This window comes from Siniperca chuatsi, linkage group LG1, assembly GCF_020085105.1.
Source record: "Siniperca chuatsi isolate FFG_IHB_CAS linkage group LG1, ASM2008510v1, whole genome shotgun sequence".
NCBI lineage: Eukaryota > Metazoa > Chordata > Actinopteri > Centrarchiformes > Sinipercidae > Siniperca > Siniperca chuatsi.
Window position 1 is genome coordinate 35,530,358 of NC_058042.1, and position 22,372 is coordinate 35,552,729.

Genomic DNA, 22,372 nt, shown 5'->3' on the forward strand with positions numbered 1-22,372 from the left:
TTGTTTGCCTGTCTTGGACTGCCTTCCCGATTTGGACCTCTGCCTGCCTGACTTTCCGTGTAAGCCTTTCCTTATAATAAATGACTAAACTGCCTCTGCTCTGCCGCAAAATCTGCCTATTTCCTTGTGTTCCCTGTTTCCCTGCGTGACACCCATTCAACATTTTCATGTTAGATTACAAAGAATAATGTAGGTTTTTAAAGGCCAATATTTATATGCATTATAATATAGTTATAGGTTATGGTTTTAGGATTTAACCTAACAGTAGTGTTTTCCAATTTTATCAGAATTGCAGCCTCTAAAACAATAGTAAGACCGTCAGGGGAAACCTATCACTGACTTTATATTCTAATAAAAAGAAATGTGGGGAATGGAAATATTTTAGACGAGACCTTTTTTTTTCTGTGATAGAAGGCACACATTTTCAAAGGAATAAGAGGAACACATGCTTTGTCTAGTTTAACAAAGACTGGAAGCAGCGGGAAATAGCTAACCTGGCTCTGTCCAAAGTTACAAAAAGATATATCTTAGATACACCTCTAAAGATCACAAATTAACATGTTTTATCTTGTTTGTTTAATCCATACACAAACAGAAATAACAACAATTTGTGGTTTTAGGGGGTGTTATGTGGTTAATGTATTATTTACTGTGAATATCTTGGAAATTTAAGGCAGACTCTAATCCAAATGTAAATATATGAAAAAAGTCATAAATATTATCAGTACTGGGTGTGGTATAATGAAAATTATGATGATTAAGCACAAAAATAATGGCTGGAACTGGATAATTTAGTGTTAAAACAATTAAGGTGATGAATTGATTAGTCAATCATCAAAACAATCATCAGCAATTCTGACAATTGATTACTCGTCATTTATCAAGCACAACTACCAAACATTCACTGGTTCTGTCTTTTCAAATGTGGGGATTTGCTGCTTTTCTCTGTTTTACAGACTGTGAACTGAATATCTTTGACTTTTACACTGTTGGTCAGACAAAACCTCTCGGGTTTGGGTAATTTTCACAATTTTCTGACATTCTATAGAAAAAAATGATTAATTGGAAAAATAATTGACAGATTAATCAGTAATGAAATAATCACTATTTTCAGCTCTATTTTTATATAAAGTGCAATTAGAGAAGAGTCATAATGGAGGATGCCACAGTGCAGCACGGCATGACTGACAATGAAAAGTCTGTTAGTGTCTGCTCTGTAACAAGAGTGTGTACAGGTGTAAGAGAGAGAGGTGAGAGTGTGAGTGAGTACAGAGGCTGAGGAATCCCCCTCATCTGAATAGATAGGATGTCAGGTTGTGGCAGCTCAATGTCTACTGTAAAGAGAATGCTGTCTTCATCTGCTCCTCATCATCCATGAATTTATTTTGTTTAGTTTGAAAATGTTATTTTAAAAGAGATTTAAAAACTAGGTGAATATGAAGTAAAACATAACAATGTATCTGAAATTAATTAATTTCAAATTAATGGATGGCGGCTACTGCTGCGCTGTTTAAAAGTACCTTAACACTTCCTGCCTTAGCAGTTCAATTCCCTGTCTATCTGAATGGGTGGATTAAAAAAAGAAAAAACAGAGGCAAAAAAGCAAGTTAAGCCATGTAAACACATTCAATAAAATTGTGTAGATATCTTCATGTGAAATATGAAAAGAAATATTTTAACACCTCTCTAAAGATGGTAATGTTAGTCAGTCGGTTGGTTGTGTGCACTGCCTCCACTGTTAAAGTCTCACCACAGTTGACCACAACTGTGAGCTAGGACATTTTAGGCCACTTGTTGAGGCTGTAACAAAATCTTTAAGAAATCCCAGGCAACAATATTCACAAACACATTTTTTTAACTTGATGTGAAGGAATTTCATTCAACATTGAAATGGCAAGCTACGTAAAGTCAACTTTTATAGCACTTAAAACACAAACCACTTTTGCGCAAAGTGTTCCACAAGGTTAAAAGCAAAAGGTGACAGAACAAGAAACAAATTGGACTAATGAAAAAAGTCCAAACACATAACACAAGTAGTGGAAATACATCAGTCACACAGAAAGGTAAAACTGTGTCTCATTTAAATTTCTTAAAATGGCAATGCATTCTGGTAACCTTTAACACAGTTAGGCAGAGTTTCAATTAAATTTAATTTCATTTATATAGCGCTAATTCAGTTCCCACCATGAGAAAGCACTTGGCGACAGTGGCAAAGAAACTTCGAGCAGAATCAGACTCAGGGTGGGCGGCCATCTGCCTTGACCGGTTGGGTTGGGGGGGCAGACAGACAATTAAGAGAAAATTTTAGAATTTCCAAATTCCAATTAAAATTTGGCTTAAAATATTTGATAGTGTCATTCAGCCCATTGTGCTGTATGGTAGTGAAGTATGGGGTCCACTCAGTCATCATAGGTATATCCGTTTGGACAAACATTCAACAGAATCATTACATGCAGAATTCTGCAGCTACATTTTACATGTACACAGAAAAACACCAACAAATAAATGCATGTAGAGCAGAATTAGGCAGATACCCACTGATAATTAACATTCAAAAGATAGCACTAAAATGTATACCTTAAATCCAGCCCCCTAGACACCCTCCATTCCAAAGCCCTGTAAACCCAAGAGCTGAGCCCAGAAAAGAGTCCCCTTTGTCAGTTGGTGCTGACACTAACTACCCCCCTTTCAGACACACTCTGACCAGTCTCACAGCAACACTGCTTTCCAAACACCAATCAGAGGAAACCAAATTATAAGGCAATGTAAAGAAACCTATCTGGAACATTGGAAAGTAGAAACTAAATTCCACAGTAGATCAGAATGTTATCTGGCCCAAAAAAGAGATTATAAATTGACAGAATATCTCTCTGCTGTCAGAGACAGAAAGCAGAGACAGATCCTGACCAAGTACAGGCTCAGTGACCACAAACTGGCAATCGAAAAAAGGAAGACACAAAAAATTCTGGCAACCAAAAGAAAACAGAATATGTGGTCACTGTTTGACACACACACACACACACACATACTTTTTTTTTGCAGTTTATATAGTTTTCACATATTTGTATATTTTAACTGCAAGTCTACATTTATTATTATTATTATTATTATTATTATTATTATTATTATCTCACTTATCTGTATATATTTAAATAGCACATTTCTTCTATTTATGTATATGTTTTTATTTCACACTTGCTTTGGCAATGTTAATGTCTGTTTCCCATGCCATTAAAGCCCACTGAATTGAATTAAGAGAGACAGAGAGCTGGAGAAAGAGAACATACAGTAGCACAATGTAAATTCTACGTAGAGATTCAAAATAATAGAAATGGTAATGGTAGTGGTAATAATATTAATAGAAATAATAATAATAATAATAATAATAATAATATAATTGTAATAATAATAATTGTAATAATAAGACTAATAATAATAATAATTATAGCAGTGGGTGTCGAGCAGTAACATGGGGGCAGTAGGTGACAGCGTCTCCACTCTACAAACTCTACAGCGCCTGAGGCAGAAATACCTGCTGAAAGCGAGAGGAGACAAAAGAAAGACGAGAAAGCACAAAACTATGTTGAGTTAGTAACATGCATTAATGGGATCAGAATGCATACAGAGGGAGAGGATAAGAGAAGAGCACAGTGCATCATGGGAAGTCTCCTGGCAGTCTAGGCCTATAGCAGCATAACTAAGGGATGGTTCAGGACTCACCAAAGCCAGCCCTAACTATAAGCTTTATCAAAGAGGAAAAGTCTTAAGCCTACTCTTAAATGTGGAGATGGTGTCTGTCTCCCGAACCCAAACTGGAACCTGATTCCACAGGAGAGGAGCTTGATAACTGAAGGCTCTGGCTCCCATTCTACTTTTGGAGACTCTAGGAACCACAAGTAACCCTGCATTCTGGGAGCGCAGTATTCTAATGGGTTAATAAGGTATTATGAACTCTTTAAGATATGATGGTGCCTGACCAATAAGAGCTTTGTAGGTGAGGAGAAGGATTTAAATTCCATTCTGGATTTTACATGGAGCCAGTGCAGAGAAGCTAATATTGGAGAAATATGATCTCTTTTCCTAGTTCTTGTGAGTACACGTGCTGCAGCATTCTGGATCAAATGGAGAGCCTTAAGGAACTTATTCGGGCAGCCTGATAATAAGGAATTAGGTAAAAGAAGGCAATCCTTGAAGTTTGTTTCATGTGGATGTTAAAGGATAAATCCTGATCAAAGATAACTCTGAGGTTCCTTATGGTGGTGCTGGAGGCCAGGGCCATGCCATCTAGAGCAACTATGTCTTTAGATAATGTGTCTTGAAGGTGTTAAGGGCCAAGTAAAATGACTTCAGGTTTGTCAGATGCTGATAAGACAGAGGTTCTGGTTGTTGCTCCAGAAAAAGTTGCCCCCACGCTTATGCAGAGTATTGGTCTTCTGTTGCCCACTCCAACCTGCATAATTTAGGGGTAATCTTTGATCAATCCTCATCGTTCGACACCCATGTTAAACAACTGACCAGATTTAGTTTTTTCCACTTAATAAATTATTAAACTGAGATCTGTAGTATCAACTGCTTAATTAGAGATGTTTGTACATGCCTTTATCTCATCTCGTATCGACTATTGTAACTCACTTTTTTCCTCACTTAGCATGTCTGTCCTTGATCGCTTTGCCCCTTGTGATTGAATCATCAATACAAAAGATGAACAACTGCATTATAGTAAATATCTGGTTTCTTTGATAAAAATTCCAAGTACAAGCCTGTGTACATAACTGAAGGAGTTAAAGGAAAACCATGGTTTATTACAATTCAGGTTTTATTTTCATAGCTCTAACTGTGGAATTAGCCACAAAAATAAAGCAGGACACCGCAGGGAGTTGAACCTTATCTTAGTAAGCTGAGTGTCCATCACCAGTGTCTTTTGCTTTTTGTGTCTAAAATGTTAGGAAAAGCAAAACCTGCATTACATGTAGTTTGTGGTCAATGTCACGCTATTTTTAGAGAATCTGTTGCTTTGGAAACATTTTTTAATTTATTTTGACTCTGATATTTATGGTATTGTAATGTAGTACAATCTAATAATGTTTTGTTAGTTATTTACAATATTTATGTGTTTGTCAGATGACCAGTTTAATCTGTTATATTATCGTGTTAGTAAATTACAGCATTCACATATTATTTGTTTGTTAGTTGAAATTGTTGAAACCAATGCCTGTATTTACTTTTATCACTCTTGGTAGGCAGGATTGATAGCAAAGTTAGTTGCAAGGTGTACACACAAGTTGGTAGTTCATATATTCATTATTGAAACAGTTTTAGCTGATTACAATTTTAGGAATTATTATTATTAGAGGCTATTACTATTTTGGAGCAGGTTATTTCCAGAAACAAAAGCATTCTTTCTGAAAATTTACACAGCTAATTGAAATGTTCGAATATAGCAAAACACAATGGCAAACTTTGATCTCCGGTCTCTCTTTCTTCCTCTGTTCGTGAATGTACTGTATGCAGTCAATGGTAGCAAGCAACAGAGAGCGAGCTATACCCACTCTTCCTTCACCTGAATCTACTGTATACAGTCAATGGTAGGCGACAGAGAGTGAGCTGTACCCAGCATGCTGTTCGGTGGTGTAACCGTTAATAGGGGCCCCCTCTCAATACAGTTCACAGTGTGTACTAATAAATTACTAATAAATATGTCCCATGGATCTCAAGAGCTCGCACTCAACACTGCACTCCCTCGGGTCCCCAGAAATACACGCGCCAAGTGTGAAGTCGATCGGATCAACTGTTCTCAAGATATGCGAAGGACAGACAAATGTCCAATAATTCCACTGATGACAGCAGAAAAGATGGAAATAAGTCTGCTGGAGTTGTTCCCCTGATGTTTATGAGCTCTTCTCTGGTGAAAGAGCTCCGGGTATCACAGCAGAAAACTGAATTTACAAACAAGACAAAACAACACACCAAAACACAGAGGCAGCACCTCTGTGTGTGAGGTACCATTACACACCAGGGTGCGTTATAACTATGACAAATCCTGGTTCACAGCTAAACTCAGACAGCTAAGGTTGAAAAAGGAAGAAGCATTCAGGAGTCAAGACAGGGACAGGTTTAGAGAGTCAAAGTACAGGTTTAGCAAGGTGGTGAGAGAAGCTAAACGACTACAACACCGGTTCTCAGCCAATCACTCTGCTTGTGTCTGGAGGGGGCTCAGGCAGATCACCAAATACAAACCTAAAGCCCCTCACTTCATTGATGACTTGTGCCTGGCCAACCAACTGAATGTGTTCTACTGTAGCTTTGAGAGACATTGGGACAGTCCTGACACCATCCCCTGTGACTCCATCCACCAGCTCCAGCCCACCAGCTCCACCTCCCCCACCTCAGCAGGGGCCTGGGCCTCTCCATAACTGCTCACCCCAGAGGCCTCCCCCTCCCCTACTGCAACAATGACTCTCTCCATCCTGGAAAAGGATGTCAACAGACTGTTCAGGAGGCAGAACCCCAGCAAAGCAGCTGGGCTCTGTCTCTCCATCCACCCAGAAGGACTGTGCTGATCAGCTGTCTCCAGTGTTCGCAGACATCTTCAACACCTCACTGGAGAAATGCCATGTGCCAGCCTGTTTCAAAACCTCTATCCCTGTCCCCCCAAAAAACCAAGGTCCACAAGACTTAACGACTACAGACCTGTCACCCTCTGTGATAATGAAGTCTTTTGAGCGGCTTGTGCTGTCACACCTCAAATCCATCACAAACCCACTCCTGGACCCCTTGCAGTTTCCCTACAGAGCCTACAGGTCTGTAGACGATGCAGTAAACATGGGGCTACAGGAACCTATGCCAGGATCATGTTGGGGACTTCAGCTCTGCTTTTAATACCATCATTGCGGCTCTGCTGCAAGAAAAGCTCTCCCAGCTGAGTGTGCCTGACTCCACCTGCAGGTGGATCACAGACTTCCTGTCTGACAGTAGACAGCATGTGAGGTTGGGGAAACCTGTCTCTGAGTCCCAGACCTTCTGCACTGGTTCCCCTCAAAGCTGCGTTATTTACCCTCTGCTCTTCTCCCTGTACACCAACATCTACATCTCCAGTCACCAGTCCGTCAAGCTCCTGAAGTTCGCGGATGACACCACCCTCATTGGGCTCATCTCTGATGGGGATGAGTCTGCCTACAGGTGGGAGATTGACCAGGTACAGTCAGAACAACCTGGAGCTCAATGCTTTCAAACCAGTGGAGATGGTTGTGCATTACAGGAAGAACCCAGCCTCACCCGCCCCCATCACTCTGTGTGACCCCCCAGTCTCAGTCCCAGTATGCCTCCAGGACCATGAGGCATGCAGGGAAGATTGTGGCTGACCGGGAGGGGTCAGGGCCAAAACCTCATGCCACAAAAACAGTTTCTTCCTGACAGCAGCTGGCCTCATCAACAAGGCAGGGGCCATCCACTGACACTTACTCATACCCCCCTATATTTGTTCAAATTATAGTGCTACAGGCTCACTGTGAACGACACTCTATTCTATCGCCCCTCTAAAAAAGAAGATAATAAAACAAAGAAGGTTAGGTCCATGGTATAACCCGCAATCCCGCAAGTTAAAGCAAACATTGCGAAAACTTGAAAGGAAATGGTGTTCCAACAACCTAGAAGAATCTCATTTAGTCTGGCAAGATAGTCTTAAAACATTTAGGAAAGCCCTCAGTAATGCCAGAACAGCCTACTACTCATCATTAATAGAGGAAAATAAAAATAACACTTTTCAGCACTGTAGCCAGACTGACAGAGAATCACAGCTCTATTGAGCCATGTATTCGTACAGCCCTCAGTAGAAACGACTTCACGAGCTTCTTTAATGATACAATTTTAATTTTTAATTAGGAAAAAAATTAATCACGTCCTACCCTCAACTGGTACCGATTTATCTTCAAACACAGGAATCTTAGAAACAACTGTAAAAGCTGATATATATTTTGACTGCTTTGCTCCTATTGACCTTTTTCAACTAAATTCAACGATTAATTCATCTAAGCCATCAATGTGTCTCTTAGACCCCATTCCAACTAGGCTGCTTAAAGACTTTTTACCCTTAGTTAGCACCTCTTTACTGGATACGATCAATCTGTCTTCATTAACAGACTATGTACCACAGTCCTTTAAAGTAGCTGTAATTAAATCTCTTTTTAAAAAGCCCACTCTTAATCCAGGGGTTTCAGCCAACTGTATCTATCAGATCGATCTCAGTTTGTACATGTTTTTGTTAAAGGGGAGTCCTCCGTGCACGCCAAAGTTAGTCACGGAGTTCCACAAGGTTCTGTGCTTGGACCAATGCTATTCACCTTATATATGCTTCATTTAGGCAATAATATTAGGAAACTTTCCATAAGCTTTCATTGTTATGTGGATGATACCCAATTATATCTATTGATCAAGCCAGATGAAACTAACCAATTAGCTAAACTTCAAGCATGCCTTAAGGACATAAAAACCTGGATGACCTGCAATTTTCTGATGTTTAACTCTGTAAAACTGAAGTTATTGTACTTGGCCCCAAACACCTCCAAGACACATTATCTAAAGAAATAGTTGCCATAGATGGCATTGCCCTGGCCTCCAGCACCACCGCAAGGAACCTCGGAGTTATCTTTGATCAGGATTTATCCTTTAACTGCCACATGAAACAGACTGCCTTCTTTCACCTACGTAACATTGCAAAAATCAGGCACATCCTGTCTAAAAATGATGCCGAAAAACTAGTCCATGCAATTGTTACTTCTAGGCTGGAATATTGCAATTCCTTATTATCAGGCTGTCCGAATAAGTCCCTCAAAACTTTCCATTTGATCCAGAATGCTGTGGCACATGTACTGACAAGAACTAGGAAAAGAGATCATATCTCTCCAATATTAGCTTCTCTGAACTGGCTTCCTGTAAAATCCAGAATAGAATTTAAAATACTTCTCCTCACCTACAAAGCTCTTAATGGTCAGGCACACATCATATCTTAAAGAGCTCATAATACCTTATTACCCCACTAGAACACTGCGCTCCCAGAATGCAGGGTTACTTGTGGTTCCTAGAGTCTCTAAAAGGCCACAGCCTTCAGTTAACATGCGCCTCTCCTGTGGAATCAGGTTCCAGTTTGGGTTCGGGGGGCAGACACCATCTCCACATTTAAGAGCAGGCTTAAGACTTTCCTCTTTGATAAAGCTTATAGTTAGGGTTGGCTTAGGTGAGTCCTGAACCATCCCTTAGTTATGCTGCTATAAGCCTAGACGTCCGGGAGACTTCCCATGATGCACATCTTTCCTCTCTCCTCCTCTCCATCTGTATGCATTTTTATCCCATTACTGCATGTTACTAACTTGACATCTTCTCTCTCCCATAGTTCTGTGCTTTCTCGTCTCTCTCCTTCTGTCACTTTTAGCTTTCTACCTCCGGAGCTGCAGAGTCTGGATCTGTAGTTGTGGGCCACCTGCTGCCCCCAACTGCTACTACAATTGTTACTGGCTTTGTTACTATTATTGTCGTTATTATTCCTATGACTATCATTCCTATTATCATTACTTTATTAATATTAATATTACCTCTACCATTACATCATTATTATTATTTTAAAATTCTTGGTGGAATTTACATTGTACTTCCTATCCCTCACCCAACGTTTCTCTCTCTCTCTGTCTCTCTCTCTCTCAAAACCTAACATGGCAGCGGTGGATGGCCGCCCACCATTGAGTCTGGTTCTGCCCAAGGTTTCTGCCTGTTAAAAAGAAGTTTTTTTTCTTGCCACTGTCGCCAAGTGCTTGCCCATGGTGGGATTTATAGGGTCTCTGTAAATAATATTGTAAAGAGTATGGTCTAGACCTGCTCTATAGGAAAAGTGTAATGCGATAACTTCTGCTATGACTTGGCGCTATATAAATAAAATTTAATTGAAAAGATTTGTGCATAAGAAACATACTGGTTTTGAACTGCCCATGGGAAGTAGCCTGGAAGCTGTGTCTACTTTTCTCTTAGATCACACGGCAGAAAAACTTTTCTCTGAGCCCCGTACAGTTCTGATCGCAGTTTATTATTATGGAGTACAAAAAATCAGAAACCACTTATTTGGTTACGCAGAGACTTGAGGATTTAATGAACACTCAATATTTTCACTATTTGTTTTCGTTATTTGACTTTTACGCACGTCATTTATCCATTTCCAGTTAGGCCCTATGCTATTGAAAAACATTACTGAGTTTATTAAAACTGTACACTAAATGAAGCAAATCATGTTTAATTAGGAAAGTTGTTTAAAAACACGGACACATACAGCCATTAGAAAATGAGTACAATTAGCTGATAATTAGCCTGATCAGCCACCATCAGTAATTAATACAAACACATATTAGACTATAAACCATTAATCAATAACTAACTGCAGTCAATGTCAGACAACCTTATCATACTTTAGCAGTTACCTAGTGTTTCTGTAGTGGTGACAAAACATTAAAAAACATACAGTATTAGCAGTTTGAATTAAACTCCCTGCTCTACCTTTAAGAAATATGACATTAACAATTCCTTACGTTTCCGCAAAAACACATACCTCTAGAAACACAAGATAAAAGGCTTCCTTTGTCAACAGTCTTCTTGTCAATTAGGCATCAATAAAATCCATAAAGATAAACTATTTCCGTTCAAACTTTACATTTTGGATTTTGTCACCTCAACAACTTACCAGCCTTTTCCGAGCTTTGTTTTAGTAGGGGAAGCCGTGGGAATGAGAGGAAAATCAAGATTTCTCACTAAATTAACTGCTGGTTGGTGGATCAGATGCACGCTGAATTAAACACAGACTCAATACACTGTTAATTCATCTTAACCATCTATCATGTGTGTGACAGTATTTGAGGAGTTTTTTCAGCCATTACCAAAGTATGTCTGATGGTATTTGAGGAGTTTTTTGGCCGTTACCAAGGTATCTACCCGGTTTGCTGCTTCCCGTTGGTGCTGAGAGATGCGCAGACGGAAAGAAAAAGGTTTCAGTTGTTTATTTCTATTATTTCAACACGTATTTGAATTGATGACGGAGACACTGGGAAACGTGAGTATTAATGCTAAATGTGTCAGTCTATGGTCCAAATGTGTTTCTGCTGTCTATTTACTTATCTTTGACTAACTATTCAGCTCTGATCCCTGGCGGTGTGCATGCAGCAGAGCCCTAAGCCCTGCCCTGTTGCTGTGCGCTCAGACACAGAGCTGAGCAGCTTGCTGTTTATTTAAAGTTTATTAAAACATGTCAGGCGTTCAAATTGCACAAAAGTCACCACTGCACTCCCTCGGGTCCCCAGCAATACACCCACTAAGTGTGAAGTTGATCGGAGGAACGGCCCTCGAGATATGTGAAGGACAGACAGACAGAGATTTCCTGCTTTATAGTTAGATGGCTCAAGAAACATGAGCAGTGAGACTATCAGACAGGCTGGAAACAATTACTTTGGTGAGTTCCATGTTATCACAACTGATACAATCAATGGCCGGAGCTTCGAAAATAACACCCAAGTTGAAATCAACTGTCGTTTTTCTTTAACTACATGTTCCAAGGTTCATTTCAATATGAAAGATTAATTTTGGAATCAGTGGCTGCTAGTACTATTTTACAATTCTATTAAAACAACATCAGGCAGCGAATCCTCTCAGCTCACAGTTTGTTTGGCTGTGCTATAAACAGACACAAACCAGTTGTTCTTCTTCTGTGGTATTCCTGACAGAGTAGCTGCTCAAGGCGTATTTGCTGCCCCCAGTAGTCGATAAATGTTTCATTTTGAACAGACCTGTGCTATAAACTGCACTTGCTGTTACCACCAGTTACCTCAGGCATCGCCAATTCAACAAGGTCTGAAACTTTAAGGAATTCAATTTTAATTTATTACCATTTTTGCTGTTTTTTCAGGATGAGATCATTTTTATTTATTGAATACAGAGTGAATATGTTGAATATGTTCCTCCTTTAGATATAGCCTATAGTGATTTGGAATGAAATCCCTGTTAAACTATGACATTTATATCTGCCTGAACAGATTAAAATCACACACCGAAACCATCATTATTGCTAGGAACCCTTCCATGAGAGTTAAGGCTAAATGTACGGAGGTGTGTGTCTGTGCACATAAACACTCAGTCTGATATAGGCCAAGTTGAGACAGCCTAGAGCAGTGTGTGGGAGTCAGTGGAAGGTGTTTGGACTGACTCAGGGCCAAAGGAATGTCTCAGTCTGCATCCTGGAGTACTGTGTGTTCCTGACTGGGCCCATTCACACTGATACACATATAGGCCTACACACATTGACACATGTGCTAGTATGAACACAAATGTTTCACTCTCAGCAGAGTTTACATTCAGCAGAGTTCTTCTGGTCAGCCTTGTCGGCTCTCACTGTTCTCCTGTATAATTTAAATATATAAATAAAGAAAAGTAAGCAGTAATCTGATGTGACATTTCCTCTCATAGCTGTCGCTGCCCAACACAATTCACCCACAAAAAAAGTAAAGTTTGCGTTTTTTCTGCCATGGAGTTTTTTAGGAGTCCAGGATTTATTTTCAAATCTCTGCCTGAGCTGCTGGGTTGCATCGGAGGATCAGTCCATTATAGTCCCCTGACCTACCCCCCTCTGTTTGACGTCACCGGGTGTTTGGCCATCCAGAGTGTAAATCCTGTTTTTGTGAGCCCGAGGCTGCTCCTCAGAGCTCCTGTCACTCTCCTCCTAACTGTAATCCATTTCATTAATTCTTGCCCACGTGCCACTTTGTAGCACCGTTTTGCAGGGATAATCAAGTCTATTCCCCAGCCCCTGAGGTTATGCACAAACAGGGAGCGTGTGTTGTTTTTGTTGCTGGCAGCTGAGAGCTGGTTGAGAGAGACACAAAGACATATAGCCCAGGGCTATTTATGAGATTGAGTCCAATAACTTGTGCCTGGATTTTACATGTTGAACTTTTGACAGTTCTAAATGGCATAAATGATGATGAGTGTAGTGGAGTAGATCAATGGCCAGGAGCAGTGGTGAAGGATTTTGCATTATTCTGTTTCTGTCCTGACATTTGCCTAGCCTCGCAAAGCCACGCTGCATCTCTCCAGGTCACTTTTCACCATGAGATTTAAATCTTGAAACATCCACTGAGAACTGATCATTCCCAACAAATAAATAACAATCCAGTCAGCAAACTCTGGAGCATTGACATGATGACTCCTCTCAAAACTCACAAACCCCTTGACTGCTATCAGAACTGGGTCAGTAGATACATTACATGGTCAAAAGTATGCAGACTTTCAAGCAAAGAATGTGGACACCCACGCATTTAAGTCATATGTGATAATGTATCATGTGATTCCGACACCATGGGAATTAATCTACTCTTCTAACAGCCTGTTGGAACCTGGCTGCAGGGATTTGCTCCCCTTCATTCAACACTGATGTTAGGCGATAAGTCTGGCTCAGTCAGCCAATTCATTCCAAAGGTGATGGATGGGTTTGAGGTCAGGGCTCTGTGCAGGCCAGTAAAGTTCTTCTGGCTTTGTGCATGAGGGCATTGTCATGTTGTAATCACACTTTTGCCTAAAATATTTTTGTATGCTGTAGCAGTAAGATTCCACTTCATTACTAAGAAGCCAAGACCAAAACAGGCAAAACAGTCATCAGAACAGCCCCAAAACTGTCTGCATACCATATAATGGTATGAAATGAAGTATGATTCTAATATTGCATGGGCTATTTCTTGCATTAGATTTATTCAGAAACAGATTTTGGTGGACATTTAGAATTTTGGCAGAAAGCTGCTATTGTTCTCCAGATAAAAAATTGAAAGGAAAGACTAATCAGCGCCCAGCAAATGGTGACTGGTCTTCCTACACCTGATTATTCAGTCAGGTGTAGGAAGGGTTCATGCTGATGTCTGATTGAAGGAGAGAGTTGTCATTCATCTCTTGAACAGCCTATATGAATTTACATCTATCTCAAATACAATTACAAGACAACTGAAGTGAAAATTGTCTGGCTTTGTGAGGCATTACCCATTACTAGTTGGAGAAAAGTCAACATTTAAGTAAACTTAGTTTTCTATAGACAATATATTACTCAAATATTAATTATTGTTATGTTCACTGATAACAGCTACATAGTACACTCTTAGTAATACTGACAAACTTTGATTTTGATATCTGACTGACTGATAATGATACTGTTGGCAGCTCTGCTCTTTAGCTGCTTGAGATAATGTTAATTAATGTTACATTCTCTCAGACAGTGAAGGTTTGAATTCAGACATTTTAACATATACATAAAATAATTATACTATAGGATGTATTTTGCTATCCGTCCACCAGCTGTCTGTGATGGTGGACCACTGCCTAGTTAACTAGTTGCTAAATGCCTTTCTGAAATACGTGATGTAATCAGTTAGATCACAAAAACAGTCCTCACTTGCATGCACAAAAAGCTAATTGATCAGATCCAAGAGCCAACGGTTTTCCTTTTGTAGCTTAGCTAACTCATGGAATAAAGTGAGTTATTAAAGTGAGACTATTTAACTTTTGAAAGAAGAAATGACATATCCTCTCACAAATGCAACGTTTTTTTTAGGTCAGTACATTCAGGAGTTTTGCTGCTTCAGCCTCATTTGTTGGGTATTACCAATAGCTTATGGTGGCTAATGTTAGCAAATTTTAGATAGATATAACTTTAACTGGCTGTACATTTTAAAAATAACCATCATCAGGTAATTGCCACTTATGGCCACAGTGGCTACTATTACTGAGAAGTTTCATAGGCTTGCTTTAATAGCCAGAGAATTAGCAGTGCAGATATTTTAACTTTTCATTGCATGAAAAGCAAAGGTGTAATCTATAACATAAATGATAGCTGTTTACCATTTTGATGTTCCAGTTCCAGGGCCCAGGTATTGAGCATGCTGGCTGACTGACATGTCTTACTGGACACTTACATGGAACAAATACATGATTAACGTTATTAGTTACACCTGTGCTTTACCTTCTATGAAGAGTCAATGTCTGTTGTGAAGAGTCTATTGACGGTCACCGACTATACTTTCAGTAAACCTTTTTTACAAGTTTTTAGAAATGGTTAACAATGTACTTGAAATCACAGATTTCAAATCAATATTTCAATATAAAAGCATTTATTCAATCAGTTTCGGGAAATTTCAGTCAATCAGAAGTGATATTGTATTATATATTAGTGATTATGTTCTTGCAGGCACAAGACACACCAACTCACATGATCTCTGAACTGCCCCCTGTGAGTGTGCAGGACCAGCCACAGCAGCTTGTATCATACCTGGCAGCACCTGCTGATCCCCCATGAAGAACTATTCACCAATTTATGAACAATCAGTAACAAGGCTGGTTATTCATTCCCCAAAAAAGTGCATATCAGTTGTTGGAAAAACCGATGGACAGTAGGCACTGGTAGTAAACTGGGATCTAAAAAAATAATATTTTAAGCCTGGGCTGTTGCTGTTTTAAGTCTGAGCTGGAATGAAAGTGTTCATTTGTACTTTTTGAGTCCTGGCTGTGCTGGTAGAGGGAGTAGGAGGAGAAAAGAGATTAGGCGTGTGGGTGTGTGATCTTCTGTCTCTCAGATTTTGCACTTGAACATTTCTTTGATTTCATTTTTTTTTTCCTGGCATCACTTTGTTTTTCCTAATCAGCACAGTTGTGCTGCTCAGGATGTGAATGTGTAGGAGTGGAGGGTGCATGGAACAGAGCTGTTATCGTTTCTGCACCATTCTTCACTTCCACTTACGGTGTTATTTTTCCTCCTCCTTCCAAGGAGCTACACTATGCAAAATGCATAATACTGTAACTGAAAACTTGCTGAGACCCAGTGTGAGTGTGAATATTGCTGCACAACACGCCTCTTTTTCACCCTGTCTCTACCTGTTTGTCAGTTTTCATAACATGGGGTCGATTTGCAGTCTAATTATTAGGTGTATCACGATTCGACTTCCGATTTTAAGATCATGATTCAATTTGGCTATACCATTGTTAGACGATCGAGTCTTGATTTGTAAAGATCAACAGATCATTGGTTTTTTACCCTGACAACTGTCATTTACATTTTCAATTCTTCTTTAAAAAGATAGGCTACATGGTAACAAGTGTGATATAACCGGCATTATTTTGGGGGAAGGGGATGTTCATTATTAACATAACTCATGGGGAAGGCAAAATGTTGCCACACCGGTGACTTTGGGAAGCAGGAGTATTTTCCAGTTCTGCTGTTTCTCCGTCATCTCCGACTCCGGCAGTGGCCTTGGTGTCTCTAAAAGTGCAGCTGCAGGCTAACAGTCAGCTACGCTGTTTCGTCCTTGAATTGTTTTTGTCTTTCTTTGGATGCGCACCAGACGGATGCAAGTAGGCGAGGGTGGAGAGAAAAATAAGAAATACTGGGAGAATCAAGTAGGGTGTCTCTGCAAGAAAACGTGTTCTTTGTTTAGGTCAAATGGACAGTGGGTCACAGATGTTAGTTTCTGGCTACCAGCATTAGTTAGCGTAGATAGTGAGCTTCATTTTGCCCGGATCCAACTGCAGTCCTCCCTCCTGAGGCCCCTAGTTCGGTGAGCCAATGGGGGTTGAGCCATAGACCATTTGAGCATGAGTAGTAGGGTTCCGTTGTATGAAGTAGGCTACATAAACTTTCACCTATTTCACCTTAGCAGTCCACCAAAATCTGTTTCTTAACAAATTTGATAAGAGAAATAAGCAATCCAGTTGCTGAATTGTCACTCATACTAGATCTACAAGGCCTAATTTAATAGTTTATTCTGATTTTCGTAAGGCAAAGGCACTACTGGACTGCCGGTTGCCACTGCTTTTCTAGCCTATTAGCTTAACACTATAATTTCCCATGGAGGTTAGAAAGTTAGCTAACATTAGTTTGCACTTTACTGCATACAGCCTGCCGTAGCTCATTAGCCGCCAACGTCTAGCTTTCCAACAAATACTGTTGTAATAAACATGCAACTTCTAAAATGAGCAGTGGTGAAAGTTATATTCTGTTATGATCAAAAGTTGTCTACTTCCACTTTAAAATGTTAAATTAAAAACGTTGCTGTCTGTTGATACTTCAGATCTAAACACTGAGAAACAAGGCAACTTTGCTACTTTGTGTCGTATTAAAAACTGGTTCAGGCTGCATATTGGTGAAATTCGTTTTTGATTGACAGTGTAAGCCTTTTTAATCAGGTTACCAGCCTGGTGGGGCCTAGTACCGTTAGCATAGGAAACGCTAAGTTATCAGCTAGCACTAGCTAACTAGCTTGATTAGCAAGATGCATCCGTAATTCACAACTTGACTGGATTGAAGAGCTCAGGTAGACCACGGTGGCTGGGATCACCGGCAGGGAATGAATCTGAGGCAGAGACAGACAAGAACAAACGAGCAACAAGAAAACTCAACTGGGCCATAGTGAAGGTACCGCAATGGTGCACTGAGACAATCTGGCACTGGTTGAATGGTAGAACTGGGTAGATATACTGTGAGGCTCGATTTGGTGATGAACATCAGGTGTGCCGGTGATCAGCAGCAGGAGGGAAAACCAGAGCGCCATGCCCAGGCCAGTACACACACACACACACACACACACACACACAGACACACAGACAAACAGAGGACTAACAAGGAACACAGAGGGGGGAGAACTACAACAGAGCACACAAGGATAGGAAAAGATATGTGGCTAAACTATGACACTTTTAGTACAACCGAATGCTAAACAAGACATTTTTAGGTGACCAAAATGTTACAATTAGCTTTCATGAACTGAAAACACACTGTGAAAGGGTCAAAGCTTAGACGAAAACACAGACAACACCCAAACCCACTGCTATAAATTTACACAGTGCCAAGGATTGCATTGCTACGCCTCTATCCTGATCTCTCCCTCTCTGTCTCTCTCACACACACACTCTTAACAAACTGCTCTACATCAATTAAAGTTTGAAAATGTGTGTGTGTGTGTGTATGTGTATACATATACACATACACATATATACAGTATACGTGCCTCTGTTCACCGGTGCTGCCTGCCCATTCTCCTTAGCTTCAGCATTATGTCCTCCATCAATTATCTGAAACATCTGCTCAGTTGCACACACACACACAGCAAATAAACAACAAACTGTACTTTTCTCAGTCTCTGGTGAGAATTGGCATCTATATAAACTGTGCTCAGCTCTGTTGAATGGACTGTTTAGTAGAAACAGTAAAGCTTCAGACAGCACTGTCAGCAGATGAGTGCAGATCCACGCAGCAGTTTTCAACAGATGTCTCTATATTATGTTTGTTGTGATGTTTAAATGTCGAGCCCTTGAGCTGAGATGTAATGTCTGTGTGGTTTGTGTGTGTGTGTGTGTGTGTGTGTGTCTGTGTGCGCGTGCATATGTTTTTGCAGGTAAGGCCCAGTTCATCCACATGGGTGAGGAGGTGGACGGGGTGGATATGAGAGCGGAGGTGGGCCTGCTTAGTCGTAACATCCTGCTCCGTGGGGACATGGAGCCTAAATGCTATGGCAATGAGGCCTGCAAATTCTTCGACTTTGACACTTTTGGAGGACACTTGAAGGTACGCTCTTGTTGTAACTTTGTCATTTACAGAGCAGACAACCAGGTCATTCACATATGAACCAGTTTCCACCAGGGGTCATCATATGCTGCCCATACGATGACCCCTGGTGGAAACTGGTTCTGCAGTGACTAGCAGTGACTTGTTACAGACCTATCTGCATTTTTTTGTGACAGCTACTATGATTTGAGCTTGACAGGTACTGTAATTATTGACCTTGGAAACAGCAGTTGACAAAACAATCTCAATTCGAGGTCCACTTACTTGCTTTCAACTTTTAAGTCAACTTAGATGACTGTTTGAACAACTAATAAGTAAGTAACTTTATTTATATAGCACCTTTCAAGAGCAGAGACATCCAACATACATACAGACATAAAACACCATCCAATAGAAATTAAAAGAAAAACAATTACACAAAGGCAAGTCTAAACAAATGGGTCCTAGGCATGCTGACCCCTGGCATTGCAGACTGGTTCAACTTTGTGGTTGTATCATCAGATCCAGGCCATGTGTTGTGGACACTCAGGTGAAGAGAGGAGCAGAGCTGTCAACCAATCACCACCTGGTGGTGAGTTGCATCAGATGGTGGAAGAGGCTGCCAGACAGACCTGGTAAAGCCAAATGTGTAGTGAAGGTGAACTGAGAAAGTCTGGCTGAGGCCCCTGTCTGCGAGGCCTTCTGGGGATATTGTTGAGCGGTGGAAAGAGCACTTTGAGGAACTCCTGAACCTGACCAGCACATCCTCTGTGGAGAAGGCAGAGTTTTAAGACTCTTTAAGAGTCTTGTCGGGGGAATGCAGGAGTATGGGGTACCTGGGCTTTTGCTACGAGCCATCCGGTCCTTGTATAACCAGAGTCAGAGCTGTGTCCGTATTATCGGCAGGAAGTCAAACACATTTTCTGTGAGTGTTCTGCCAGGGTTGTCCCTTGTCACCGATTCTGTTAGTGATTTTCATGGACAGGATCTCAAGTTACAGCCTGGGGGAGGAGAGTGTCTAGTTTCGGGACCAGAATTGCGTCTCTGCCCTTTGCAGATGATGTGGTTCAGTTCGCTTCATCAAACCGTGAAACTTCAGCACTGGCGGTTTGCAGTTGAATGTGTAACGGCTTGGACGAGAGTCAGCACCTCCAAGTCTGAGGCCATGTTTCTCTGCCAGAAAATGGGGGATTTGCTCCCTCCAGGTTGAGAGTGAGTTGCTGCCCCTAGGGAATGAGTGAGGAACTTGAGATCGACAAGTGGGTTGATGTGGGGTCAGCAGGTAATAAAGGTATTGTACCGGACCGTTGTGGTGAAGAGGGAGCTGAGCTGGAAGGCAAAGCTTTTGATTTACCAGTCGATCAACGTTCCAACACTCACCTATGGTCATAAGCTTTGTGTAGTGACTGAAAGAATGAAATTTGCTGATACAAGTGGTCAAAATGAGTTTCCTCCATAGGGTAGCTGGGCTTACCCTTAGATAATAAGGTAAGGAGCTCAGACAACTGGGAACTCGGAGTAGAGCCACTGGTTTCTTCACGTCCTGAGCTGATCAGACCTTGTCCCTGCACCTATTAATTAATATAGAGACAGTTCGAAAATCATAGATCATCGTTTTATAAGGCTCTTTTTTTAGAATTATCAATAGGAAGAATACGGGGTATGAAGGCTGAGGCAACAAAAGCCCTTACTCTAACAATGGAAAAAGTAAAATCACAAATATAACCGCATTGTAGATTGTATAACTACATGGTGTAGCGATAATGGATGTGTATGTGTATAGTGCAACAAGATATGCCTTGGTTATATTCTTACATTCATATCGGCTAATATGACTTACTAATTCGGCCTACAGTACATGGACTTGTCCTTAGGTTCATTCGTACATTTTATTTCTGTATCTCCTGTATTGATATTAAAGAAGGGAATGTGGATACAAAAAGAAAGGGGTAATAATAACTATATCCAATTATAATTGTATAGCTTAAAAGAACTAAGAACTCAGGTCGCTGTGGGGGCAGGAAGATAGATGGGAGGAAGGGGGAAAAGTTATAATCAGGATTATAGGAGGTTTAAATAGAGGTTGAATTTTTGTTTTATAATTTTCATGTCACTTTGTGAATGGAAATTGATGTACATTGTAATGCATATGTGTTTACCTTAGTGAATAGACACTTCATCCTTCAGTTCATCAAAAACTTTCAAAATCACCAAATTTGGAGATGTGTGGTTTTCACTGGACAGGAAGGAAAAACTGTAATCAGAAAAGTAACTAGTAACTCGTCAGACAAACGTAGTGGAGTAAAAACACAGTACAATATTTGCCTCTGAGATGTAGTGGTGTAGAAGTATAAAGTTGCATAAAATGGAAATACTCAAGTAAAGTACAAGTACCTCAAATTTGTTCTTAAGTACAGTACTTAAATGTACTTTGTTACATTCCACCACTGCTATATCAGCAGATGATGTATGGATGAACAGATCCATCTCCGTGACAACAGGGCAAACTCCATCTTCTGATGAAGGCCATGTCATATGGTTGAAAGCTCTGTAAAGAAGCTAGTAAGTGGAGATGTTGAGATTTGTCGACCAACTGACCCACTATCCATCCATCCATCCATCCATCCATCCATCCATCTATCCATTGCCATCCCTAGAGACACACTGCTACATTGGTTGAAGAAAAAGGATTTCGAGGCCCTTGGTTGTGCAAAGCAACAAAAACCATGCTGTATGTATCAGCCTGTCGGCCTGTCAACGGGAGGAAACAAGACAGTGGTGAGAGGAACTCAGAGACAGGAAAGGACAGAAGAAGAGAGCGTGTGAGAGAGGCTGTGGTTGTATTCCTGCTGCCCTCTTGTCCCCAGTTATCATATCCTACTATACTATAAATGATATAATAATACATTTCCACCACAGGCCTATATCACATATTTCTCATGCATGGGCGTGTGTACAGCATGTACGAATGACACACAAACAGAAAGGAAAGCCTCTGAGATTTCAGTGAAGCCCTTCAAAATGAACGCCTGAGAGCACACTCCCTCCTTCACACTGCCATTGCTGTCGTGTAAAAACCTCGCATCTCCACTAACATCAGTTGGTCATGAGCTGAGAGGAGCAGCCTTTGTTTCAGCTTGTATTTTAAAAAATGTTTTATAAACAGCAGGGGGTTGTAGCATTTTCTCAAAGGCTGTAATCTTTCGACTGAAGTTACAATGGAAATCACCAGAAGTGTTAGTTAGGAAGGTTTTTGTCATGATGTGGTGCAACAGCGGCTCTGGTTTGTGGAACAAAGCTGTTTTTCATCAGTGAGTCACTCTGCTCTCTGCCTTTTATTCACTTGTGAATCTCCATCTGCCCTTCGCCATTCTCCAGATCAACTCTCCTGTCATGTTAACTGCCTCTAAGATGTCCTTTCATCCCTTCTTTCTCTTATTCATCCTCCTTTTCTCTATTCTCTTTCCATTTCTTCATCTTTATTATATCCTTTTTCTAGCCCATTCCTTACTTCCCATGTTTCTTCTTTCTTTCCCATGCCCCTGTCCTTTCATTCTTCCTCCCACCTTTTCTCCTCCATACCTCTTTTTCTTCCTACTTCCTTCGACTGTGTCATATTCTTCCATCCGTGCCATACTTCCTTCTTTCCTTTTTCTACCTGTGGACTGACCTCCCTCCATCCTGTCTTTGCAGTCCTCCCTCTTTCCATCCTTCAAACCACCCTCCTTCTTTTCTTTCTCCTCAATACCTTTTCCGTCATGCTTCCTTCCT

The 22,372-nt window shown here is 40.6% G+C and overlaps 1 protein-coding gene across 5 annotated transcripts in view; it reads left to right on the forward strand.

Moving 5' to 3' along the window:
• Positions 1-22,372, forward strand: part of LOC122873908 (cell migration-inducing and hyaluronan-binding protein-like) — a 214,188-nt gene that overhangs the window by 133,223 nt on the left and 58,593 nt on the right. For all 5 annotated transcript variants that reach the window (XM_044191249.1, XM_044191278.1, XM_044191259.1 and 2 more), the window contains one exon: positions 18,453-18,622. In XM_044191249.1, the coding sequence (XP_044047184.1) occupies positions 18,453-18,622 (170 nt within the window). The remainder of the gene's footprint in view (positions 1-18,452; positions 18,623-22,372) is intronic.